Genomic DNA, 24,864 nt, shown 5'->3' on the forward strand with positions numbered 1-24,864 from the left:
TATAACAACTATTTAAGTAAACAAGAATCTAGACATGAATAAAAATAAATATCATACTTGGATCTATATTATATATAAAATGATGGGAGTGGAAAAACTTAAATTTTGTCATTTCTTTTTATTCATTTACTTGTTTTTTGGTTTTATTGTAATTTTTTTAATTTGGAATTAATTATTATTGTAATTATTGTATCATTTCTCCCAAGGATGCTTATTCACTTCTCATATCTCATTCAACCTTTCAAAAAAAATTTAAAAAATTATTTGTGCATAAGTACCTTTTTTTTATCACAAGTTACAACAAGAGCCTAACCACGAACAAGAAATCAAATCATGTTTTTCATTATTATTTTGTTGTCTATTTTTTATATAGGGTTTAGGATTTACAATAATTTGAAATTAATTAATGTAATTATTTTTTTTATTTGTAATCATCTACAATTTTTAATAAATGTTTGGATATTAAACATACATTAGGATGTGAATGTCAAAATAATATATATATGAAAATGTTGAATTGACTATGTTCAAATTTTATATAAGTTAAGTTAAAAATATAACTTTTTCGAGATTTTCACCGGCATCGTACATGTTGTTTACTAGTTTAAATAAATGGCATTTAACTAGTATATGGTAAATAGAGGGGTGTTTTATTTCAAGCTAAACCTAACATTGCTATATTTTTCACAAAAGTAGTAATGGGCTAGAAACTTTCGAAAACTAAACATCCCTTCCCATTTCGACTGGCAATCGTGTTTCTATTCTATTCTCTTTGTAAGAAATTTAGGGTTTTGACGAAAGAAAACGCTTAGAAAGGACAAGTTTTAGCTGTTGAATAACGTATTGGTAAGTCATGTTTGATCGTTACGCAAAATACTTGTATTCTGAAACTGATTTTCAAAATTTCCTCTAATTCAGTTAGTGTGTGTAGCAAATAGGGTTTCGATGCAAGAGGATGAGTTGAAAGTTCATATATTGGTGGTGGAATACCATTTTAGTAAGAAATGTCTTGATTGTTGTTCACTAAACTTGTTTAAGTATATTATGTATATTAGAGAATATTTGTAATGAAGCTGTAATTGAGCTTTATTCCAAGCACTTTTAAATTTCCGAAGGAAAAAAAAAGTGCGAAATCAAAGTAGGGAACTAACTTCTGCATTCGATTTCCTTCAAAAAGTTCATGTTTTCGTGTGGAATGCACATGTGGTTTCTTCTGTATTTCACAAATGTGTTGTGGTATATTATTGATTTAATTAATGCCATGTTAGTGTTATATGTGGTTGGAACATTCATGTGATTATATGCAATATTAATATTAGTTTTGGTAAGAAAATGTGTCACTACAAGAAGTAGGGGTTCTCCTGACGCATATATGCATCGACAAAAATCATAAAACGCGTCGAGAATGTCTATCTCGATACATAAAGCCACATCAGAGAGAGCATCAGTAGTACTACGTCGGGATAGTCAAAACCGACGCGCAAATTAAACTCAACGATGTCGGCAAAAGATTTTGCTCGACGCATGCTTTGCCGACAGGAAAAAGATGTCGGAGAAAAGCTTTGTCCGACGTCTGGTCAAAGCATCAACAATAGGGTATTGCTGATGTTGTCTTCTACACCCGACATAAAGTAAATACCGACGCAGCGTCGATGGACCTTGGCTTGACGTTGCGGCGGCAAATGCATCCATGTCCGATGCGTTTTGTGCGTCGGAAAAACTTTTCTATATTATTTCTATATTTATTACTATTAAACTTTTTTTTGCTATTGGGATCACATTCGATTTAAATTCAATCAATTTTTAAAAATAATTGACGTAAAACTAATAAAAACTTATGAAAATACCAAATCAAATTTATATTAAAATTAATTCAAATATTAAAAAAGTACACGTTTATAGGTTCAAAATTACATTAATAATGAAAACTAAAATCTAAAAACATAATTCTAAGCGCGGTAGAAGCTAGTTCCCCCATGCCTCCCAATCTACAATAACACAAAATTAAATTTAGATATATATCACCAATAAGAAATTAAAAAACTTAAAAGTTGAAAAATACACACCGCAATGAAATCAAAGTCTTCCTGTGCTTGAGTGAGTTCTTCAATCATCTTCCTCATTTCTTCCATCTGTTAGACATTTTCTTCGTGTTTTCGGTTACTTTCTTGTATTGCTCGGTCATTCAAGTCTGTCACTTCCTCAAGACGAGCTTTTAGCTCGATAACCTCTCTGGCATGCATCTCTCGCTCATATGACGTAGACAAAGAACTACCAGCAGTGTTTCGAAACTTTGGCTGGAGGCCCCAACCAAGACCTTTTGAGTAACCCGATCATCTATCCAAAACGGTCTCACATATCTCATTTTTAGAGAGTGGTTGAGAACCCTTTGCGAGGGCTATGACTAAAGTTCCAACATTTGATTCTACAAGAAAATTTTTATTAATTAAGTCAAACTTGTAAATTAAATGCCTCTTTTTCTTCTTTTTAAGTCTATAACACTTGTTTTATTCTTTTATTCATACCCTACTTTGTAAAAGGCTATAGTAAAAAATGCTATAAAAAGAGATCAGTTTGAAACCTGAGTGAAAATTAGGGAAAGTGAAATGTATGGGATGCATTAAATGAGATTTAAAAAACATGGGAGAGTGAACCGTAGATAGTGAGATTCGTGATATTTGCCCCAGATACTTACATATATCGAAAGAAAAAAAATGTAAGTATTTGCTAGCTGACCTCCAGTGACTCGATTAATCTTAAATTCTAGCTAAAATTGTCTTTGAACCAATTAAATTATAAAAACAAATTAGATAGTAACTACTAAGCTGACTGATTAAGGTTATATCAACACCTTAACCTAGCAGATTAAGTATAAGGTGGTCAGGATGTAGGTTGCGAAGTGGTTCGACATAAACTAGTTTGAGCTCTACGTATTTGGTTCTGCGCAATAATTTTTCACTCAAAGATAGGAAACAACTAGAAAATATGTTAATGTTATGATACAATTCATGAATGGAATGAATGATTATGATATTTACCCAAATCATTGAAACTATATTAGAACTCTCTTAAAACCAAATTAAAGTTATACTCAAGTCATAACTAAATTTGTAATTTATCCTTAAATATCTATTTCAACAATGTTGACAAAAATGTGTATGCTGCAGTCTGTTTTTATCCATTCTGACCAAGCATTTATATAACTAAAAACCACCAAGCAAATTTCAAGTACAAAGAACTTCAACCCTTATTATTTATTGCAAGCAAAAAATACAACCTAAGTTTAATATCCCTTTTTGCTTGCTTATTCCACAACTAAACACTAAAATATTTGGTTAGAAAAAGAGTCACCATGCGGCTGTGGCTTTGATTCCTTTTCCGTTTTCTTTGGATACTTTCATTTTGTTCAGAATCCAAACACATCTTCATATCAGCTAACTAACAGAAAGGGATCATCATGGAGGAAATCTAAGAAGGAACTGGTTGCCTAAAGAAAACGTTGATTGCGATCCTTATATATAAGAGTTTGAAGCATTTTTCAACTACTGATTCTTTGAACAAATTGTCCCACCTTATAAATTCCCTGAATTATTTAAAACTTGGAAAAAGCAAGACCAAGGAAGGCGGGCCAATTTAATGTGGCCGGAGTTTAATCATCGGTTGGCTTTAGCAGCAGCTGCTGATGCTGCCTCATCCAATCCCATATTTTGTAACTCTTTCAAGAAACCATTAAAATCAGCGTCGCTGATCTTATATGGGCTATGAAGAGGTCCAGGAAACGAACCATTAGATACTTCTTCCCTATATTCTAATAAAGCTTTGTTGATGACATCTCCAATTTGAGCAAATTGCTTACAAAATTTCGGGGTCACCTGCAAAGGGCATAAACAAAAGAAGTCATAACATCATAAAAAAAACATGGAGAAACCTATACAAAACAAAGGTGGAGTCTGATAACCTTAGCATGATGTGGGTGTTGAAGCATGCCGAGCAGATCATGGTAAACTAGGACCTGAGTTTAAGAAAATTAATTAGTCCAACTGCAAAGGACATTTGACTCGACACTATGACTGTTGTCAAGTAATCAAGTACAACATGAGCAACACACCAATCAACCTTATCAAACAAGTATGAAAGATGAAACCGACATTTCTATTTAAAAGAAAAAAAAATAAAAAACCAACAAGTAGTCTGAAATATTTAAATAGATCATAAACCCTGTCTCTTGACTGAAATGCAATGTCCATTTTCTTCTTCACATTCTCATTTCAATACGAGAGTGGCATTCAAACCCAAATATTAACAAATTGTTATTTCATTTCCACTTGTTAGTGAGTATACTGTTGACCGGAAAAAAAAATTTGACTACTCGTGAATGTCTTCTATATTCTGATGCATCCACTCCCTTTAGGGGATCTTGAAACACTTAAAATAGTTATACCATTCACTTCCAATTACATTGTACCAAAACTGAAAAACCATAAAAGAGGACCACTTTGGAGTACTAAACATGGCAACCTTTCGATGCTTCTCTTATTCAGGAGAGAACCTCCAAATCCTGAACTAGGTAAAGAAATAATTTGAAGTTATTAATTATATGCCAGACCAAACGAGAGACAAACAAACAGCTCAAGGAAAGGAAATACGTTAAGGAAAGGAAATATTAACAAACAATCAACTAACTTGTCCACTACAGAAAGGCCCTGCTCCAATGCCCATGGTGGGAATACGGAGAGCTGCTGTAGCCGCAGCAGCAACTTCTGGAGGAACACATTCTAGGACGACAGCAAAACACCCAGCTTCTTGTAGAGAGATTGCAGTTTCTACCACCTGCAAAGATGCATATTCAGCATAAAGGCTGAAATAAACACAAAAAACTATGCAACATGACCACAGAATGGTGTCCAAGAAATAGCTGCAAACAGTACAATAAGAGGAAGAGATAAGTAGAGAAGTGGAGGAACCTTAACAGCACTGGTGATATTCTTCCCTTGAGGTCTAAATCCTCCAAGAACACTAATGGCTTGTGGAGTAAGTCCAACATGCCCCATTACCGCAATCCCTGCTTCAACTATAGCTCTTGCTGCTGTTATTCTAGAATGGGAACCCCCTTCCAATTTTATCGCATCCATTCCCCCTTCCTTTAGAATTCTCACTGCCGTATCAATAGCCTGTCAATAATACAACACAGTGCTGGATCATTTTAAGAATTGGAGATGTTCATCAAGTGAAAAGTTATTAAACAATTAGTTAAGAGGTCTAGAATTCGTTAGTTAGTTAAACATCTCTTATCGTGGTAACTACTTATTTACCCTTCTCACATGTGTATATCATTGGACAGCCATTCAATAAAGCGAGAAAGTCATTTAGAATTCTTTTTAGCTTCCAATACGTTACCAAAGCATACTTTCCCTCCTGAGTGACTTCTCCTTACTTTGATCCCTCTCAACCACCTTTCCCTACCAAAACCACTATGCGTACCGAGAACTCCCAAACTGCAAACCCGATTCTGTCCACCTCCTCTAAAACTCAAGAAAACGTTCCTCCTACATCTTATGGCACTCAACATTCAATTGATCAGAATCAAGGAAATCTCAATCCATATTATCTGCCCCATAACGACAACACAAGTTTAGTGTTAGTCACTGAGCTGTTAACAGAAGAAAACTACGTTTCCTGGAGTCGTGTGATGATCATCAGACTATTAGTCAAAACAAATTCGGATTTGTCGATGGAACTCTTCCTCGTCCAAATGAGAATCTCCTTCCCTCATGGATCAGAAACAAAAACATTGTCATATCCTGGATCTTGAACTAAGTATCCTAGCTGATTTCATCCAGCATCTTCTTCGCAGATTCGGTAAGAAGTATATGGCTTGATTTCAAAGAGTGTTTTCAACGAAAGAATGCTCCTTGCATTTTCCAGTTGAAGAGATCTCTCGCAACCCTCGTTCAAAATCAAGACTCTGTGAGTATGTATTTCCCAAAGTTTAAACTCTCGTTGTGAATTAAACTCCTATAGGCCAACTTGTACTCGTGGAAACTGCCGATGTGGAGGAAATCAAGAGATCACTAATTTTCTTCAAATTGGATAACTTACGGACTTCTTCACGGGATGTAATGAGTCTTTGGCTTAAGCCTGTGCTCAACTCCTCCTCATGGAACCTATTCCTTCTGTTTCTCAAGCATTCTCCCTTTTTCTTCAAGAAGAAGAACAACAAGCAATAAGTTCTTTTTCTTCTGTTGCTCCAGCCGTCGCACTTGTTGTCTCTTCAAACGTGAAAAACAACTCTACACATAAACAATGCAAAGATCGGCCTATTTGCACTCATTGTAACATCTCAATACATACCAATTACAAGTGTTACAAAGTCACTATGGCTATCCTCCTGGATATAAGCCCAAACAGCAGCGACTCAACAACAGTAACTCGAGCACTTCCTCCACCAACAGTACAAATTCGGGAATAACACAGACCAGTGAGCTCTCTCCCAATCTGAACAACACCACAATCCAACAGAGGCCCTATTACAGTGCCAAAACCTCCTTAACCAGCTTCAATCTCAATTCACTGCCTCTTCAAGTAGTTCTACCACTCACATAGCAGGTACTCTCTTTGCCCCATATTGTATAATTGACTCAGGAGCATCCATACACATATGTTGTTCTGAAGAATTCTTTACTGACAAAGAACCATGTTCTGCATTCATTAGTTTGCCAAATAAAAACACCTATGAGGTCAAAAAGCACTAGCAGTACTGTGAAATTATCTAACACACTTCTTTTGAGAAATGTTCTATATATGCTTGATTTTTCCGTCAATCTGCTCTCAGTGAGTGCCATTACAAAGGATTCATCAGTTTTTGTTCAATTTTCTACTAACACTTGCATCATTCCGGACAAGTACTCTTTGAAGAGGATTGGCAGTGCTAAACTTTTCCAGGACTATACATTCTTGACCCTCCCACAGATTTTCCTGCAAATACATCCGTTTGTGCTATTGTTGGTAATAAAGCATCCTTATGGCATCAACGACTGGACCATTCCTCTGCTGATTGATTAAACTCATTACGAAACCTTTTACATTTGAAATCCACTACAGTAAACAAAGTATCAAATTGTACAGTGTGTCCTTTGGAAAAACAAAGGAAATTATCTTTTACTTCCAATAATCACTTGTCTTAAATGCATTTGATTTAATTCGTGTAGACATTTGGGGACCATTTTCAATACAAACTCATGCTGGCTATTGGCTATCTCCAAGGCATGAAGGCTTTACAAGTTGTATGACATTGAGCACAAAAAGATCTTCATCTCAAGAGACGTGGTGTTCCATGAAACTGTGTATTCGTTCCATAATATGCCTAAAACTCAAATATCAGTTGATCCTCTACCGGGATTTTCTCTACCCAAGCCCTTCCATGAATGCAATTTACACCCACACGCCACATTGCCTTTAGCCTCAGGCTCTACCTCCTCCACTAGAAGTTGCTGATTTGTTTAAGGTTTTGACATCCTAAAAAAAGTTGCTTGTACGATTCAATTACAGCTACCAATCCCACCTAGTTTCCCATCAAATATGTACATTTCTAAACTAGCGAGTTATCAAAATAAATTACTCCACAAGATATGTTCGTTTAAAGTTTATGTTCTTTTTTTTTTTTCTTTATTAATTAGTATGAGAATCAGTTTTATTGGTGATATGAAATTACATAACAAAGAAAAGGGTAGAAACCCCACTTGAAAGGAGTCACAAAAGAACAGGAAGTATAAAAGTGGAAAAGTGAAACATTTACTTTACATCAAGTGATGGTCGTAAAAACAAAAAGCAACAAAATACCAACAAATAGTAAGTTGGGTCTGTTTATGCATTTTGAGACATTATGATGGCGTAATCTAACCAGAAACTAAATGAAAACATATTTTCATATGAATTTAAGACTTACCATTTTCAATCCTTTATATTCACAAATCCCTTAAATTCCGCGTACAGCCCATTCAAGCGACAACAGACAAACAAACATTCTCTAACTTTGTCATTTCTTCAAACACCTAAAAGGTAAAAGAGAAAGAAAAACCTGTGCAGAGCTGGATTCATAAGTACCAAAGGGCAGATCACCAATCAAAAGAGGCCGCCGAGCCCCACGAGCCACAGCCCTACAATGAACAAGGATTTCATCCAAAGTAATCGGCAACGTAGTGTCGTGGCCGTGCACAACCATGGCAGCCGAATCGCCTACCAAAGCAATATCAATCCCAGCCATGTCCAAATGGACACCGGAAGGGTAATCATAAGCAGTGACCATGGTGATGGGTTCACCTTTCTTGTACTTTTGTCTAAGATTGGTGAGAGTGACTCTTTGATTTGGAGTTTGGGAGGTGGGGCCGCCGTAGACCGTATTTTCAGGGACATTGCTCATGTAACGAAGGGTTTTGAGGAGGGATTGTGTTCTTGTTCGAGATACGGCCATAGTTAAAAGCTTGAAGAGCGCCATTGAAAGACCAACGTTACTCAAACTAAATCACGAACAAACGGTTGAAACTTGAGAAAGATACCCTCGTATACTTCGTAGAGCATCAAGCATTGAGCGGCCGAGAATGGAATATCAAGTATTTAAAGCATAGCATGAATATTATGCATGGTTTTTAGAGATGGATTAGTAAAGAGGACTCAAATTTTCATTCCCTCTCGAAAACAAAACTAGGTCATTCTTTTTTATGGAATAGTTGAAAATTTAGCAATTATATTCAAAATAATTAAGTATATAGTAACATATTTGTCAAATTCTATCAATAATACATATTTATCACCGATATACTATGTTGTAAATATTGATCTATCAGTGATAGATTATTCGAGTTTATCAACGATACAATAGTTTTGCTATATTTACAATTTTTTTAAAATATTATTATATCCTTAATTATTATTTCTCACATGTCCATCAATTACAATTACTTTTTTTTTTAGACCTTCGAATAGAAGTACATTTTAGTCCCCCAATTTGTATAATAATTCAAAATAGTCACTAACTCAACTTTGACGTAATAGAATATTGATTGAACCATTACAACTTATGTGCATGGATGATGATATGTCCTTCTTTTATTATTCTATAAAACAAATTGAAAATTCAATCTAGATTGCTAATTAACTATATACTATTGGATTGAATTTTTCAGTTTACTTTATCAAATAATAAAACAAAATCAACAAATCTTCCATCTACATGGACCCGTTAAGGATCCAATTATTGGTCTAAAATTAACACATGGATAATTTAGAATCATTCTACGAAATTAAAGGACAAAAACGTTTCTTTTAAAACTTTATATACCAAATAAACATCAATTCCACTACACTAATATTTTTATACCAGAAAATTTGGGGTAAAGTTTAAATTGCACATATCTTTTTTATTTGATGTGTTTTGTTTTATAATTAAAAAAAATCTTAAACTTAATTTGTTAAAAAAATTACAAATAATCCAATAAAACTATATTATTTTGGTATAAAATTCAAATTAACAAAAATAATTCTATAATATAAATGTAGATTATATAAAAGGAATATATTATTGAAAGGGTGTTCCTAATAGATTTATATAGATGTAGGGTATTCCTTAACAATCCAAATATTCTTAGATACCTCCAAAGGAAAAACAATTCTAAAATACCAACATAATGTGGAACATCTATAATTTGAGAGATTTCAAGATTTTAGTTATTTGCATTCATTAAAAATATAATAAATAACAAGTCGTTATAGGAATATTTAAAACTAAAATTTAACTTTTCTTTAAAAACTATTTTTTTCATAAAAACAATTTAATGGATTTACATCTTAGTGAATGTTGAATCACAAATTGTCACTTCACAAAGTTCTCTTTTAAAAAATATTCTAAGGAACAAACAAGGTCAGCTAGGCATAACTAATCTACTTAATTTCATACATCTATAAGGATTTGAAATGAACGATTGTGTTTATCTGATGTGTATGTTTCTAATGATCTCCTTTTAAGGGAATATCCATGAAAAAGTTATAGATAGGGAGATGATGTGAACAAACATAAATGAAAAGATAAATAATAAATAAATCAATTGAAAGAGGATGGAGAAAGTAAAATGAAAGTCAAGTGTATCTAAAAGGAAAACCCAATCCCAAACCCTACTGGTTACTACCGAGAAGCCTTGATAGCAAATTGTCAATACCCAACTATTACTTGTTATACATATTATCAAATTGCTATGTATATTATTATCACAGTGAACAGAAAAATCATACACAAATACAGATCTGAGCTCAACAAATTCACGTTGTCTTCTTAAGACAAATTTACTCACCCTAGTGCTTGAGAATTTAGAGTAATTGTCTCACATGATAGAACAGAACAACTTTCTTCTAAGTGTAGCACCCCGTATAAAAGATTTAAGAACAAAACTTTGTGAATCTACCGAACGTTAAGATTGTGGATATGGAGATAAATTTGTTTATAGAAGACAAATTATTTTTTTGTGTTCTTTTCTCTCAACCAAAATGACTTATTTATAGATTTTTCGTGGTTATTCGAAAAGTCATGTGCTTTAGTTAATAATATTTTTCACGAAATGATGCATCCACTCATGATGCATCAATTCATGAAGAATCATAACCATTTATTCCAACATTTACTAATAGTATTTGTTGATGTTGAATTTGTCTTAGATTGGGATTGGTGTTGTTCAACCTTTGATTTTTGAGCATAAACAGTCCAAACCATTTTATGGATGATCCTCTTAGGGTGAATACTAGTCAAATGTAGGATCGTTCTAACATAGTCATGAGTTGATCTATACCAGAAACACCACATGTCTAATCACTAGGGCTCCTCTTGTTGATTAGATGCTCATCGATCATTACTAAAACTCACACTTCAAAATGCCGAGTCAAGGAGTAATGCATTATATTATGAATTGATGTTTGGTTTGGTCTCCAATTGGCCAAGCTTCGTGGAGATTAAGTGGTTTGAGTTTGGGTTTGACATAGAAAGAGCAAAAGAGAAACATGTACAATGGTGAATTTGAGGTTCTTCAATTTTAGTATGTCAATGGAGATAATAAATTGCACTATATTTTAATGTGGTGTTAACAGATTTAGATAGTGACACTATTAATGTTTTCACTTTGGTTTCGATAGTGAGTGTGAGACTCTCTTTCACCATAATATATTTTCTACGAATAAAAAAAATCACCTTACTGATGGATCTTAGGCTCTCCTAAGATAGAGAATCCATTCTCGTGGTTGTGTCTTAGGCTACCTTAAAACCGAGAATCTCTTCTCAACAGCACTTGTATTGGCTCCCTCTAAATCGTATATATTTTTAGTATGCTGCAATCAACATGTGAATAAACTTGCACAAAACAATGAAGAACAAGCAAGAATATAGTGAAAAACACAATGGTCGTAAACAAAACAACTCTTATTCAAAGAACAAATGCGGCTTGCATCAAGAACTTAATTTGCTTGCACAATCATCACACTCGAAAACCCTAAATTGATATTATAATTTGCTTTAAATAATCTAATCTATAAAGGGAAATAACACACTATAGGAAAAGATAGATGATATAACACACTATAAGTTGTTTGTCTGCAAAGAAGTCTAAACATAGATGATATAAACATCATTAATGGTAGGAATAATACAAAGTCTCAAACAAAAACATCGTCAAACAATTACAACCAAACCATTAGAGAAACAACAACCAGGCTTCAAACAACAAAAGTAATAACCCAACATCAAACAACATAGCACAAAAGTCAGGCTCGAAATCCTCTAAACTACCACAAATCTCTCCCTTTTCTGGTTAAAAGAAAAAAAAAATTCAAGTTTCGTGCTAAGAGGTGGATGTTCCACCCTCATTAGACAAATAGAAAACACATGATCCAGAATAGATCAACCACTTCAGTTCTTTTTCTCTAAAGCTTATGAAGTAATGATAACTAGTAAAAATACAAGTTATTATGGCATTTTATTTAAATAATGAAGCCTCATCGCATAAGAATAGAAGAAAGCATAGTGAAAAGTAGAGGATTTGATTAACTTGTTAATAATGTTGTGCAAAAGAACCTCATCTCCATTTTATTGCGTTTTTAGTGTTTTTATCATAGGATTATAGGCAAAAGTAAGCTCGATGATAGAATGACTACATGAGGAGACGCGTCCAACCAACAAGGCGACAAACAATCAAGGCAATATAAAGCACTAGCAAACAAATTTAGTTGGAGCGAATGTCAGACAAAGGACAGAAGAACATCTGCACGACGTTGTGCAGCTTTTAAGAGACATTAATGACGCATGGGATGTCCTATTAACATCACTCCTTAACTATAAATAGAGCTCTTCACTTTAGAATTTGGTATGCATATTTGGTCGGAGAGAAATCTCCTATATCGTCCATTTCTCTTCTTCCCTTGAGTTTTAGGTGAGAGCTTAGAACAAATGAGATGGAGAGAGTTAATTCCTAGTTGTGGGGACTTTATTGTATTGGATGAGTGGTTTGTTATTGTAAACTATGCTATAAGTTATTGGTCATGATCATTGTAAGCGAATTACTCATTATGTACCTCTTCATCACATAATCACTGAGTCCTTGTTGATTATAAGTTTTTCTACTGCTTGTTCAACTGCAAGCGAAACAATAGGTTTACTTGGATGATTCAAGATCGAACACAGTAAATTGCTTCAAGACATTAGTTCTAGGCATTACTTAGCATCTGGACGAAATAAAATAATTAAATAAATAAAGTATAAAAGAATTAAAATTAGAAATAGAAACTACTTATGCAGGTCGATAGAGTGTGGGAGCTTTTACATCTACGTGAAGGGTGAAATCTATAGGGTGCAAATGGATCTATAAGAGAAAGAGAGATTTTGTCACACCCTAAACCGTACAATCAACGAAAATGTCGAAGTAGTAGGAATATGATGTGAGTTTGTTACAACTTTGAAATTTTCTTATCGCAAAATATTATTCTCAACTCCTTTTATACTATCAACAAAACTTAAAACGCAACGGTGGTCAACCTAAACGACAAGTATAATAAATACCTACCAAAACATTTATTAATAACATGGGTTGATACATAATTACAACACTTTGACCAAACAACCGATGCTCTATTTTCAAAACGTCTGGAGTCATCTTGTCACAAATATCAATCAATCTTCTTCTCTACTTGGCCTAAACGCCTGATCCTAGAAGATGAATTTTTTAAAGAATGTCTAAAAGATCGAGGTTTTATGAAATCCTTTTCACTATACATTTTCATAAATATCATTTTGTATATAACATCAAATAATTTCATCTCGCATAAACCTTTCTTTATGCTTAACATATTCATAACATAACAATTTCTCATATACACACATTAGTTAACATTCATTCCTTTCACCAAGGATCCCAAATAGTTCTTTACGCTTGGTCTCATTATCTCGCGTTTGACTACTGTATCAACAACATTCGAGAATATACATATTTGTCCTTGTTGCTCAGGTCTGTACACCCATGACGACTGTGACTCTTTATGTGCACATAATAGAATCCGATGATTCTCTCATACTCCCTTAAGGAAAGGGAGTTATAAAACTGCAAAAGAAAAATAGTTTTTCTTAATTAAGAAAAGGTCAATGTTTTTGCTCAATGCAAAAATATTTCTCTCTAAAATTTTTCCCATCCTAAATGGCTCTCACAAACCAATCCCATCCCAGATGATAAGTGAAGGGATAAAAGCTCTATGACACCAAAAAATTTTACAGCCTTACATTAATTTGGAAATCCCAAAATACCAGTACATTGACAAAAATTTAGAATAAAATTTCTAAATAAAAACTAAGCATTCTTTTAATTTAAAAATTACAGAGAACTTATTTTTGATGACGTTTCTGAATCTACAAACCACTGAATTGAGGACACACCTATGAGAGACCTTTCTATCCTCTAGAACGATATTGGTTTGTGGGAACCAATTGTGATGTCAAAAGTCTTGGTTTTTTTTCTTGAATAATTCGTTAAAAAAAAATTGTTTTCTTCTAGATATTTATAACTCACTTTTCTTCTTGATATAAGAAAGAGAGTTGTAGAAAATCGTGGGATTTTACTAATTTAAAAAATACTAAATTAATAGATATTTCAAATCTAATAATTAATTAACCATTAATAAATTAAATCATATTTAACTAATATTTCATTTAAATCTTCTTTAAATGAATATCTCTCCAACATCTTATACATTTTTATTAATATAGTTAATTAAATTATATTTAATTAATATTTCATTTAAATCTGATTTGAATGAATATCTCTCCAATATATTATAGATTTATATTAATTTAATTTAATTTAATTTACTTAAATAAAATAAACTATTAATTAATTGGAGAATTAATTAATAGCTAAATTAAATATCTTATATTTAACTTAAATTAAATTTGAATCATATTCAAATATAAGTTGCTTTTTCATAACTAATAATTTTAATATGAATCCAATTTACATTAAATTAATATTTAAATTTTAATATGACTCCAATTCACATTAAATTAATATTTGAATTCTTTCAAATATTTTATCTCTCATAAATTAATTTTGAATCATATTCAAAATTAAATTTATATTATAAAGTTTGATAAACTTTATATTATAATGTACCACTATACATTAAGCTAATTCCCAAAGTAAATTTAAATATTTAAAATTACAATCAATATAAATAAATCTCATTACTTTTTACGAGCTAGAAATGAGACTTAATGAGCCTACAGATCAAAAACTACAACGATATGAAATTAATTGGCTAAACTTATTAACCACATTAATCAATATTCGTTAACTGTGTGTACACTCTACTAAAGACTCACAACTAAACTCTTCTCACTGTAGATATATTTATGCATATGTATAGACCAATAACAATAAGTTATTCTTTCACGAGTGTTCGTAGCACCAGCTGGATCAATTTACCGTTTTACCCCTTGGTTACCTCTAATCCTTAAATATCAGTGCTCCTCTAATGAATAACCTATTTATGGCTCTTCCAATAAACGGAAACCCCTCTCGTGCCATAGAGACAATAAGGACCCTTTGTTTAAACCCTAGAGACACCATTTAAGGGAACACTCATTTACTTACCATAAAGTACGGAAAGAGTAAATTTCATCTTGCGTAATTATGTTTTCAGCTCCCCACTTGATCTTGTCCCCAAAGTATAAGCTTATTGAGTCGACAATCTGGCGACTCTCACTTGTATAAATCAAAGGATAATCCCTCGCGAACAGGAGTTCATAATACACTATGGATTAAGTACTCTACATACTGAGTTTTCGATGGTCAATGTGTACAATCAGATGTATTAGGCTATGTTGACCACTTAGCCGTTGCCACCGAGTTCAGGCAAGAATAATATGATTAGTGCTCTACTATCTTGACCGAGATCAGACAGGAATATTATGATCAAAGGTGCTCTACTTTCCTGATCAAGTATTTAATCGAGGTTTAGTGGGATAGTATGATAGAAGGCGCTATGCTATCTTGTTTGTGTTTTTCAGGGTATAGTGTATATAGAGCTAAATGAGTATTTGCATGTTAGAAAGTATTCAGTTAAAAGAGATTTCTTAAAGATTTTATGTCATGTTTATGAAATGTTTAAAGTATATATGTTTTATAAAACTATCACTCACTAGCTTTTTAGCTCACCCTTTCAAAATATTTTTCCACTTTTTAGGTAGAGGTCGTGATCTGAGAACCTAACCGCTGTCTTCAGACTGCAGTGCGAAACTTGTTGATATTTAGTTTTTAAGGGTCATTTTTTATCTTACCATATACATGGTTTTGCATAAGTTTAAGTTGTTTAATTTTTGTTTGGTCTATAAGTAAAGTTTGTAATCAATGACATTTAGCCTCAACTACTGGTTAAAAGTATAAAATGGGTTTCAAGTTTGTTTGTCGTAGTTTCCGTTGCATAAATTTTATTTTGTCTAAGTTGTTTTAGTTATTAAGAGTTATAGTTATTAGGGTCAGTTGATGTTATTCATAGAGATAATGATATTGGTTGGTTTCATCTCGCGTCTGAAGTCGAGTGAGCAGGTGCTCGGGATGGGGTGTGACAATAAAAGTTTTCATTGATCATTTCAGTTATGAGATGGAAGTTTAAACAAGAAAAATTCTAGTTTTAAGGCTTCAGACCTCTTGGTGACCAAGTGGATAAGGATATAGCATACACACTCCAAGGCTATGAACTTTTTCTAGGAGGTAAAATTGATAGTCTCACGTTCATTTGGTACGTTATTCTATGTTGCTTACTTTGTAATACTATTCTATTTTGGAGCTATTTAGTCAATTGATTGTAAATTCTGACTGTAGTTGAGGATATGTGTGGAAGATATCCAAATGCCACAGAGGTCAACATCTATGGTGTACCAGCTGTTCACTTGCAAGCAATTTCTTCATCAAGGGGATAGACTTTAGTTTTGGTATACCACACATGTTTTTTGTTATATAATACTATTATTGTTGTTGATTTTGGAATAGGTCACATACAAAAAAATTTAGTTGACTATGTTAGATTAGAATTGTGTAATTGTTGATGACATTGTTGAAATTAATGAAATTATTGTTGGTTTACTTATTATACTAAATTATTTGTCATTTTTTGTTGTGTAACTACTGGTTGGAGAGTTTATTTTGTTGATAGATATGTTTTATTGAAACGAATGTACGTAATGCAGGAAACAAAAAATGATTTTTTTTGTATATTTAATATATTAATAAATGGTATATATGACATTAAATACTTGTCAAATATGCTATCTTACTTGAATCAAATATACACTTTTACTTAACAAATAATCAATGTCAAGTATATTATCTTACTTGATGGAAAAATATTGTAAAGTATATTATCTTATTTGACGTGTAAATACTGTCAAGTATACGATCTTACTTGACGTGCAAAAACCGTCAAGTATACGACTTTACTTGACACATAAAAGACGTAATGTATACGACCTTACTTGACACATAATAAGCGTCAAGTGCGATAGATTACTTGACGTTAATACAATGTCAAGTAAACGTATACTTGACTATTTTTAGTTCAAGTAATGTGACAGTACTTGACAGTGGAGTACTTGACGTTTTTAAAAATGTCAAGTATATGTTTACTCGACACTGTATTACCGTCAAGTAAACTAATTTATGTAGTAGTGAATCTTGAAAAAAATTGTTTAGATTTGGGTAGTCAAATCTAAACGACCAAATCTAAATGATCTTGTACCAAACAATTTTTTTTTTTAAAAAAAAAACGCTTAGATTTGGATAGCCAAATCTAAACAATTTTGTAGCCAAATCTAAAGAATATTGGTACAAAACAGTGTACCAAATATATTGCTCGTGAGTGGCCAATTAATCGCATGTTGACTGGGGCATTTTTCGTATTTTTCATCATGGGGCTGTGGTCTTTTTTCATTTTCAAAATTGTTCTATACAATGAAAATATTTTGCCGTTTGTTTATATTTTTTAAAAAACCTCTATTAGTTACATAATCTTTCCTTTTTATTTTAAATTTTCACGCATTTAAATAAAAAGTTATTTATTTGCTCGTTAGCTATCCTTAAATGATCTATTTTCAATAAAATTAAAATATTTTTTCACTTTATAGAATAATTTTTTAAAAACAAATATAACGAAGTGGAAAAATATTTACATTGTATAAAAAAATTTCAAAAACGAAAAAAGCTCATAGACCCACAATGACAAATACAAAAAAAAAAACCCTGTCAACATGCGATTAATTGACCATTCGCGCGCATAATATATTTAGTACATGATCTTGTAGTAAGATCGTTTAGATTTGTCTACCCTAAATCTACACGATTTTTTTCTCAAGATTCTTGGGTACATAATCGTTTAAATTTGTCTATTCAAATCTAAACAATTTTTTTTCAAGATTGATCGTTTACATTTGGCTACCCAAATCTAAACCATTTGTTTTCAAGATTCTTTGGTACACAATCATTTACATTTGACTACACAATTGTTTAGATTTAGCTACCCAAATCTAAACGATTTTTTTCAATATTTTTTGGTATACGATCATTTACCTTTAGTGACATGATTGTTTAGATTTAACTACCCAAATAATCTAAACGATTTTTTCAAGATTTTTTTGTACACAATCGTTTACGTTTGCTTACACGATCGTTTAGATTTAACTGCCAAAATCTAAGCGATTTTTTTCAAGATTATTTGGTACAAATTTATTTTAACTACTCAAATCTAAACGATCATGTACCAATATTTAATTTTTTAAATATTTGTTAGATTTGATACACCAAATCTAAACCAATATCTGACTATTTTTGTTCAAATCATGTGCAAATTTATATTTGATACACGATCCTCAACTGAATAAAAATTTGAAAATTTAAAAAATATATATGAAAGAAAGAAAACTTGCAGAAGAAGAGAAAAAAGAAGATGGAAAGAAAAAGAAAAAAAAAATATAAAAATGAATGACAACCCTCAAATATTTTTTAGAAAATTATTGCTTTCAGTGAATATTTTGATGTTTATTATATTTCTCAATTATTTACTTAAACGTGAGCACCTAATTATATCTTTTGGAAGGCTAAAATGATCAACATTAATTGAAATAAATACTACAAAATGGTGAGATTTAAACATGTGTACTCTAAATTACGGAATTTCATAAATAATCAATTGAAATTTAAAATAACATAACAGCTAAGTTCATTTTTTTTAAAAAAATCATAGCTAAGTTATTAAATAATTATTCAATATTAGAAATAAAAGTCTTCCTAGAAAATGGTTGGTTATAACTCTTATAACATTCAACAAAATATATTAATTTTAAATCAAGCTTAAAGAAAATGTTTATCTCAATATTTCACATGCAATATTTCAAAGTATACACATATATTCATATGTATGTTTTTGCTGTCGCCCATCCAATTTTCTTTAATTATTAATGAGTCATACCTCCAAATTATCCAATTAGGAACTATTTTTCTCACATTTCTTTCAACAAATCACAAAATTACTTGAGTACAAGTAAAATTATAGAGTTTTGTTCTCCATTTTTCTTGCATTGTATATATAATTGAGTACATATCTTATGTTGTTTTACTGATAATTTATTGATGAATCCAATACAATTACAATGCAAGAAGAATAAATATACACAGACTAATGAACGAATGGGAAATATTAGTTGAAATTAAGGGTAATTAACATCTTGTATGTATAGAATGTAATTAATTTTTGTGGCCCTCCAATGAGAGCAAGCATTTCAAGAAAACTATATTGGAATAGAAACAAACTTGTCTGTCTAATAAGTTAGAATCTGTACTTTAGCTCTTTATTAACATACCGACTCAGAAGGATAAGGTCCTTATACATGAAAATCCCAAAAACGAAGAGAAGTGGGAAGAAAATGAAAAGAAATTGGATGGATTATTAGAGAGAATAACCTAGAAAATGGCATAAATATGTTTATATAAATGTTGGAGTTTCGCGAGAGCTTGTGGGTTTTGCATGAGCAAGATGACATTTGGAGCACAAGTGTACTCTTTACGGGCAACTTTATATCTTTTGCAATCGCTTCTTCCATCGATTGAATTAAGCTCCATTCTAGTTTATTTTGGCTCCATTTTGTCAATAAACACAAAACCTAAAATAATCTCCAACAAAGTGAACCTAAGATTACACGTTTTATATGCTATCATAATTATTGTTTATTTTAATTTTTTTGTTTATCCTCTTCTTATTTTTACTATGGAAGTAAGAGACTTTACTTACAATGCAACCCTAAACATAATTAGTTACCACAAAGTAATAATTTGACATTGAATAGTGCATTAAATAGAAGTGTAAAACACAATAGATCAAACATGAAAATCTAAAGCAAATCATACTAAAATAAAACTATAAAACATATATTCGAAGGCATACTACAAAACAGTTCAAGCTTATATGGACTGAACCCATGGATACAAAGAAAAAAACAAATGTAAGAGTATGAGCTGTGGTTCATTTGGGTGAAAGTGTAAAAAGGACAAGAAGTGACAACAACATGACTCAAGAAGGTTTTGTGAAATTAATAATCAATTGAAAAAAATAAATGTAGGTGATAGAGGGTAGAGATTTGCAAGCTCATTGTGGGCTCATTGAGATTGATATTTGTCTCTGCATTTTTAGCCACACTCACAATAATCCAAAATCCATCACTTCTTTCTGAACCATTTTTTAGTTTTCTTGGGAAAGAAAGAAGTAATCTAAGTGTAAAAGAAAATCCAATATATGGAAATTTTCCAACTAGAAATTAATACAAAAGTGATATTGTTCCTCTAAGCTATTGACCACAAGAAAAGTGAAAATAAAGGTTTTGTAAAACATGTTTTATTTGACTTTATGATCTCTTCTTTTCTAAGGACATTGCTTTAATGAAAAGTTATGACTCAGCCATCAAATTAAAAAAATTATTCAAATTAAATCTCATTGAAAAGTGACAAAATGGTATATCTACGATAGTAAATTGTATATACATTGTTTTGTATGTTAGGGTTTACATAATAAAGCTTTCAACCATGTGTATTCAATTGTTACCTTTTTCTAAATGTATGGAAGTATATGGATTTTTTTTTCTAGTACTACACTTTTAAATAAACACATTTATTGACTTACACTCACGAGATGTTTGATCATCGACTTTATAAATTGCTATTAAATAACATAATTTTTAATAGTGTTTACCAACAAAATAGGTTCATTCATAAAAAAATTCATCTCACATCTTTACACATAATTTGATCGTTGACCTCTTTATTTCATAAACTTTAAACTTTATAATTCAACTCAATATCTCAAATACTCGAAGAGAACTTATGAGAGTAGTTTTAACTCTTTCTTAGAGTTCTTCAAAACTATATGTTTAACCATGTTTTGTGAGGACTATATTTTGAATGGAAAAAAAAAGCACATATTCCCCTTCTAAAATCATACCAACTTAATTATATATATATATGTAAAAGTAGGGTTATAGTCAAAAGGAAAAGGGGCTTTGGAGAGAGGCTAAAGACAAAGTTTGTAACTTGGAGGTTTTTCCTTTTATTTTTGTTTATTTAGTATTACTTTGCCTAATATCTTAGTAAGAAAGGAATTTTAAAGTAAGAAGGTACAAGTATATATAATATATACCTCTGATTGACAGCCATTGAAGTATGGGAAAAAGGAGCTATATAGTTGATATGAGTGTAGAATATATGCTTACCAAGAACCTAATGAGTGTCCCATCAACAAAACTCTTATCTTTTCTAAAATGAATATGAAAAGATGTAAAGTGAATCCATTCTTTATTTGTACAATTAGGTTCCTTTCTCCAAACTTTGTTTAAATATCTTTTATGTGACCCCTTGATTAATTATGTTCTTCATTCTATTTAAAATTTCTCTTGGAGAAATTGGTTTGAGAGAGTGCATATTTTAGATTAAACCCATTGTTTTCAGATGTTTAACTACCTATCAAAAGGTAATTTTGAAAATATGTGAAATACAAAAAGAGGGGAAAAAAACTCGATCTATTTGAGGAGAAAATAGTTAGAGTTGTATCAAATTTTCTCGACATTGATTCGTGGAATATGTTTTCAGATTCCACATTTTTAAAATCTCGAAGCACTTGTTAAAAAACATTCTTTCAATTACATAAAAATAAATTCCAAAATATTTTCAAAACAAAGAAATTAATAAAAGGCTTACCTAATCGTTGAGTTGCTCACAAAAACATGTGTAATTCAAGAAATACGTCATTACTTTAATTTAATTTGGTAAATTAAAAAATTAGAAAAATTGTAAAACATACAACATTTGACAAAATATTTACATATCATTCAAAAATCAAGTATAATAAATTCTCTCTTCTAGTGGGTTTTTTAGGGGCTCTTGCAAAAATAGCAAAAAAAGATAAAAAAAATGATAATAGAGCTCATGTCACTACATTTTCTACTTTATAAAAATAGCAAAATTAAAAGTCGATAATTCTTTGATAACCCTCCAATAACTTTCTGATAGTCGTCTGATATCACTAATTTTGTTAATTTTTTTTAATGTTTTTGTCATCTAATACAATTTTCGTTTTTTAATGAAGCGTAAATAGTTTTTCAATTTTTTTTATTTGTGTAAAAACTCCGTTGAATAACCTAATTTACAATAATAATTTTTCTTTGATAATTGAAAAACATTTTCCTTGTTAGTAATTGACCTTGGCCAAGGCAATATCATCCAAGGAAAGAAGTTTATAAACTATTTATTTACACTCACCTATTTTTTTTTTCTCTACAAATGTTGAAAGATGTCAAATATTGTGGCTCATAAAGCTTTGATTACACAATTTTGACATTTAATTCATGGAGCCTCAATATTTGACATCTTTAAAACTTTGTAGGATAGAAGAACTTTTGTTTGAGTTACACAATTTCCCATAATTTTATAGACTAATGAAGGAAATTATTAATCATAAGAAACAGTTAGAGAAACAAATAAAGACCCTACTTTTGTTTTTTATCTCCAAGTTTAGTCATTTTTTCTTTTTGATTAATTATTGAAATGGATAATAGCAAATTGTAATCAAATAATAGAATGAAGAAATTATTAGGTCCATAAATGGACTTTTGTTAACCAAAATTCAAGGAACCATCTCAAACCAACCACATGGGTATATAGGATTTTGTTACTTATGGAAACTAACAAAAATATTTGGAACCCTACTCTCTCTTCTTCCCAAAAGCAGTATAAACTCTATGAAATTAGCAGAATGTCAAAATTATTTCATTAAATAACGAAAAATATTATAAAATGAAGAATCATATTACAAATTTAGTTTTCATGGAAAGAAAAATGAATTTATTATAAATACTATTAAGTAGATATATATACATCCATTGTGTTTAGTATCACGATGACATGTATCACTTCTTCCACACCTTATTTAAATTTTTATGTGTCTTGAAGATATTAAATCTTAAGGATGGCGTTTGGGACGCAAAGTGGGTTATTATAGTCTGGGAATTATGATAGCTTATGTTCGAGGTGTAAAGCTTTATAGTTTAGGTTATTATAGTCTGTGTTTGGGGTGCATATTATTATAGTTCAATTGGTAGCAGTATGTAAAATAAACATTGGTTATCTTATATCATGTTTATTTCTTTTTCACTATTGTTTTTTGTCATACATATATTTGGTACATGAAATACCATTTTTTTGAAAACATAGTTCAAATTGTACCTTCCACTAACTTATACAAACTAGCAGATTACTACTTGTGATTCAAATGATTTTGACACAAACTACCCAACAAACATTAACTATGAGCTATTTCTTACGAATATACAATAAACTTTCCTAAAAGGAAAGGATCAGGGATAGGGCGGAAACAAAGTATTTTGGATATGGCAGAATCAAAATAGTACACTATACAATCGAAGTATGAATATGCCATAAACTCTCCTAGAAAGAGGGAATAAGGGATAGGGCAAACACAAAATATTTTAGATATGGCAGAGATTAATATATATATATATATATATATATATATATATATATATATATATATATATATATATATATATATATATATAACAAGAGATATGACAGTGATTTGCAGTAATGGATACTAAAAATATGGTAGAGATAGATATGAAGCAACAAAATAAAAAAGAATTAAACAACAATATTTTTGTAACGACCCAACTCCTTATACTAAGCTGAAGTCATTACTATTTAAATAAATAACAATTTTCATTTTTTAAAAAAAAACTAAATCTTAATAGATAAATTCAAATACTCGTTCACAAATCATAATTTTGAAAAATAAGAAAAGTGCTAGGTAAACATAGTCCTAGTTTCTGTCCTATCTAAATTTTAAAGAAAATGTCATAAAATAATTAACGAGTAACGATAAATTCCAATAAAATAATAAAAATCAAAATACTGTAAATATGAAAGGCGAAAGTAAATGTAGTTCCCCTATGGCAAGTGATAACTTATAGAAATAAAAGTTATTAAGGTCTATTAGGTAGAACAATGGAGTCAGAACCTGGAAAAAAGTGTCATAATGCATAGCTTTCATCGCAAATTTATAAAGATAAAAGAATATAACTTACATAAGTCTTCATCCCTGTTTTACCATGCTTTTACTGTTTTTATCACAAGATTATGAAGAAAATTAAAGGAGAGGTATAGTGAATCACAAGAGGAATGCGTGCTAAACGTATGCGATAGGTGGTAGGTTTGGAATCAACTTATGCAATGTTGTGTATGATGTCTATATCTAATTCTAAATGATGAGGCATGGTCATGCGAGATGCTCTCTATGTCTCTAATCCTCACGTAACTAGTAAGTCCTCGTTGAGTACAAGTTTTTTTATTACTTGTTCAAGTATAAACAAAACAATAGATTTTCTGAGTAATCTAAGGTTGAATACAGGGAATTGATACCAAATCTTAGCTATAAGGCCCACTCTTTATCTAGACAATATAAAATCGTTATCTATACAATATAAGGTATGCATGTCTAAGCAAAACTACTATTTACACTAGAGAATTTGTAAAAAGGAATGAGAATGGTGACAAGATAGAAATGTGAACTAACTTTTGTTAAGAAAGAGTGAAGGAAGGTCTCCGCGTAACTAGGCGATTAAGCCATGCGACAGTCTTGATGCTATAGAAATTAGCTAACTAGCTTATAATTAAGGCGAGCACCTCTTAGTGAATTAAATGTCACACTTGCTTGCCTCTCAGGATGCAAATGATA

At 31.1% G+C, this 24,864-nt stretch overlaps 1 protein-coding gene across 1 annotated transcript; it reads right to left on the bottom strand.

Annotated features, from left to right (window-relative positions):
• Positions 1–3,222: 3,222 nt before the first annotated feature.
• LOC101207725 (3-methyl-2-oxobutanoate hydroxymethyltransferase 2, mitochondrial) lies at positions 3,223–8,613 on the bottom strand. The gene is made up of 5 exons (XM_004139603.3): positions 8,078–8,613; positions 4,965–5,171; positions 4,684–4,830; positions 3,959–4,012; positions 3,223–3,872 (listed from the first exon to the last, which is right to left on the bottom strand). The coding sequence occupies exons 1-5, from the start codon at positions 8,492–8,494 to the stop codon at positions 3,654–3,656; spliced, it is 1,044 nt and encodes a 347-aa protein (XP_004139651.1). The 5' UTR covers positions 8,495–8,613; the 3' UTR covers positions 3,223–3,653.
• Between the last annotated feature and the right edge of the window lie 16,251 nt (positions 8,614–24,864).

Source organism: Cucumis sativus, chromosome 7, assembly GCF_000004075.3.
Source record: "Cucumis sativus cultivar 9930 chromosome 7, Cucumber_9930_V3, whole genome shotgun sequence".
Classification (NCBI taxonomy): Eukaryota; Viridiplantae; Streptophyta; class Magnoliopsida; order Cucurbitales; family Cucurbitaceae; genus Cucumis; species Cucumis sativus.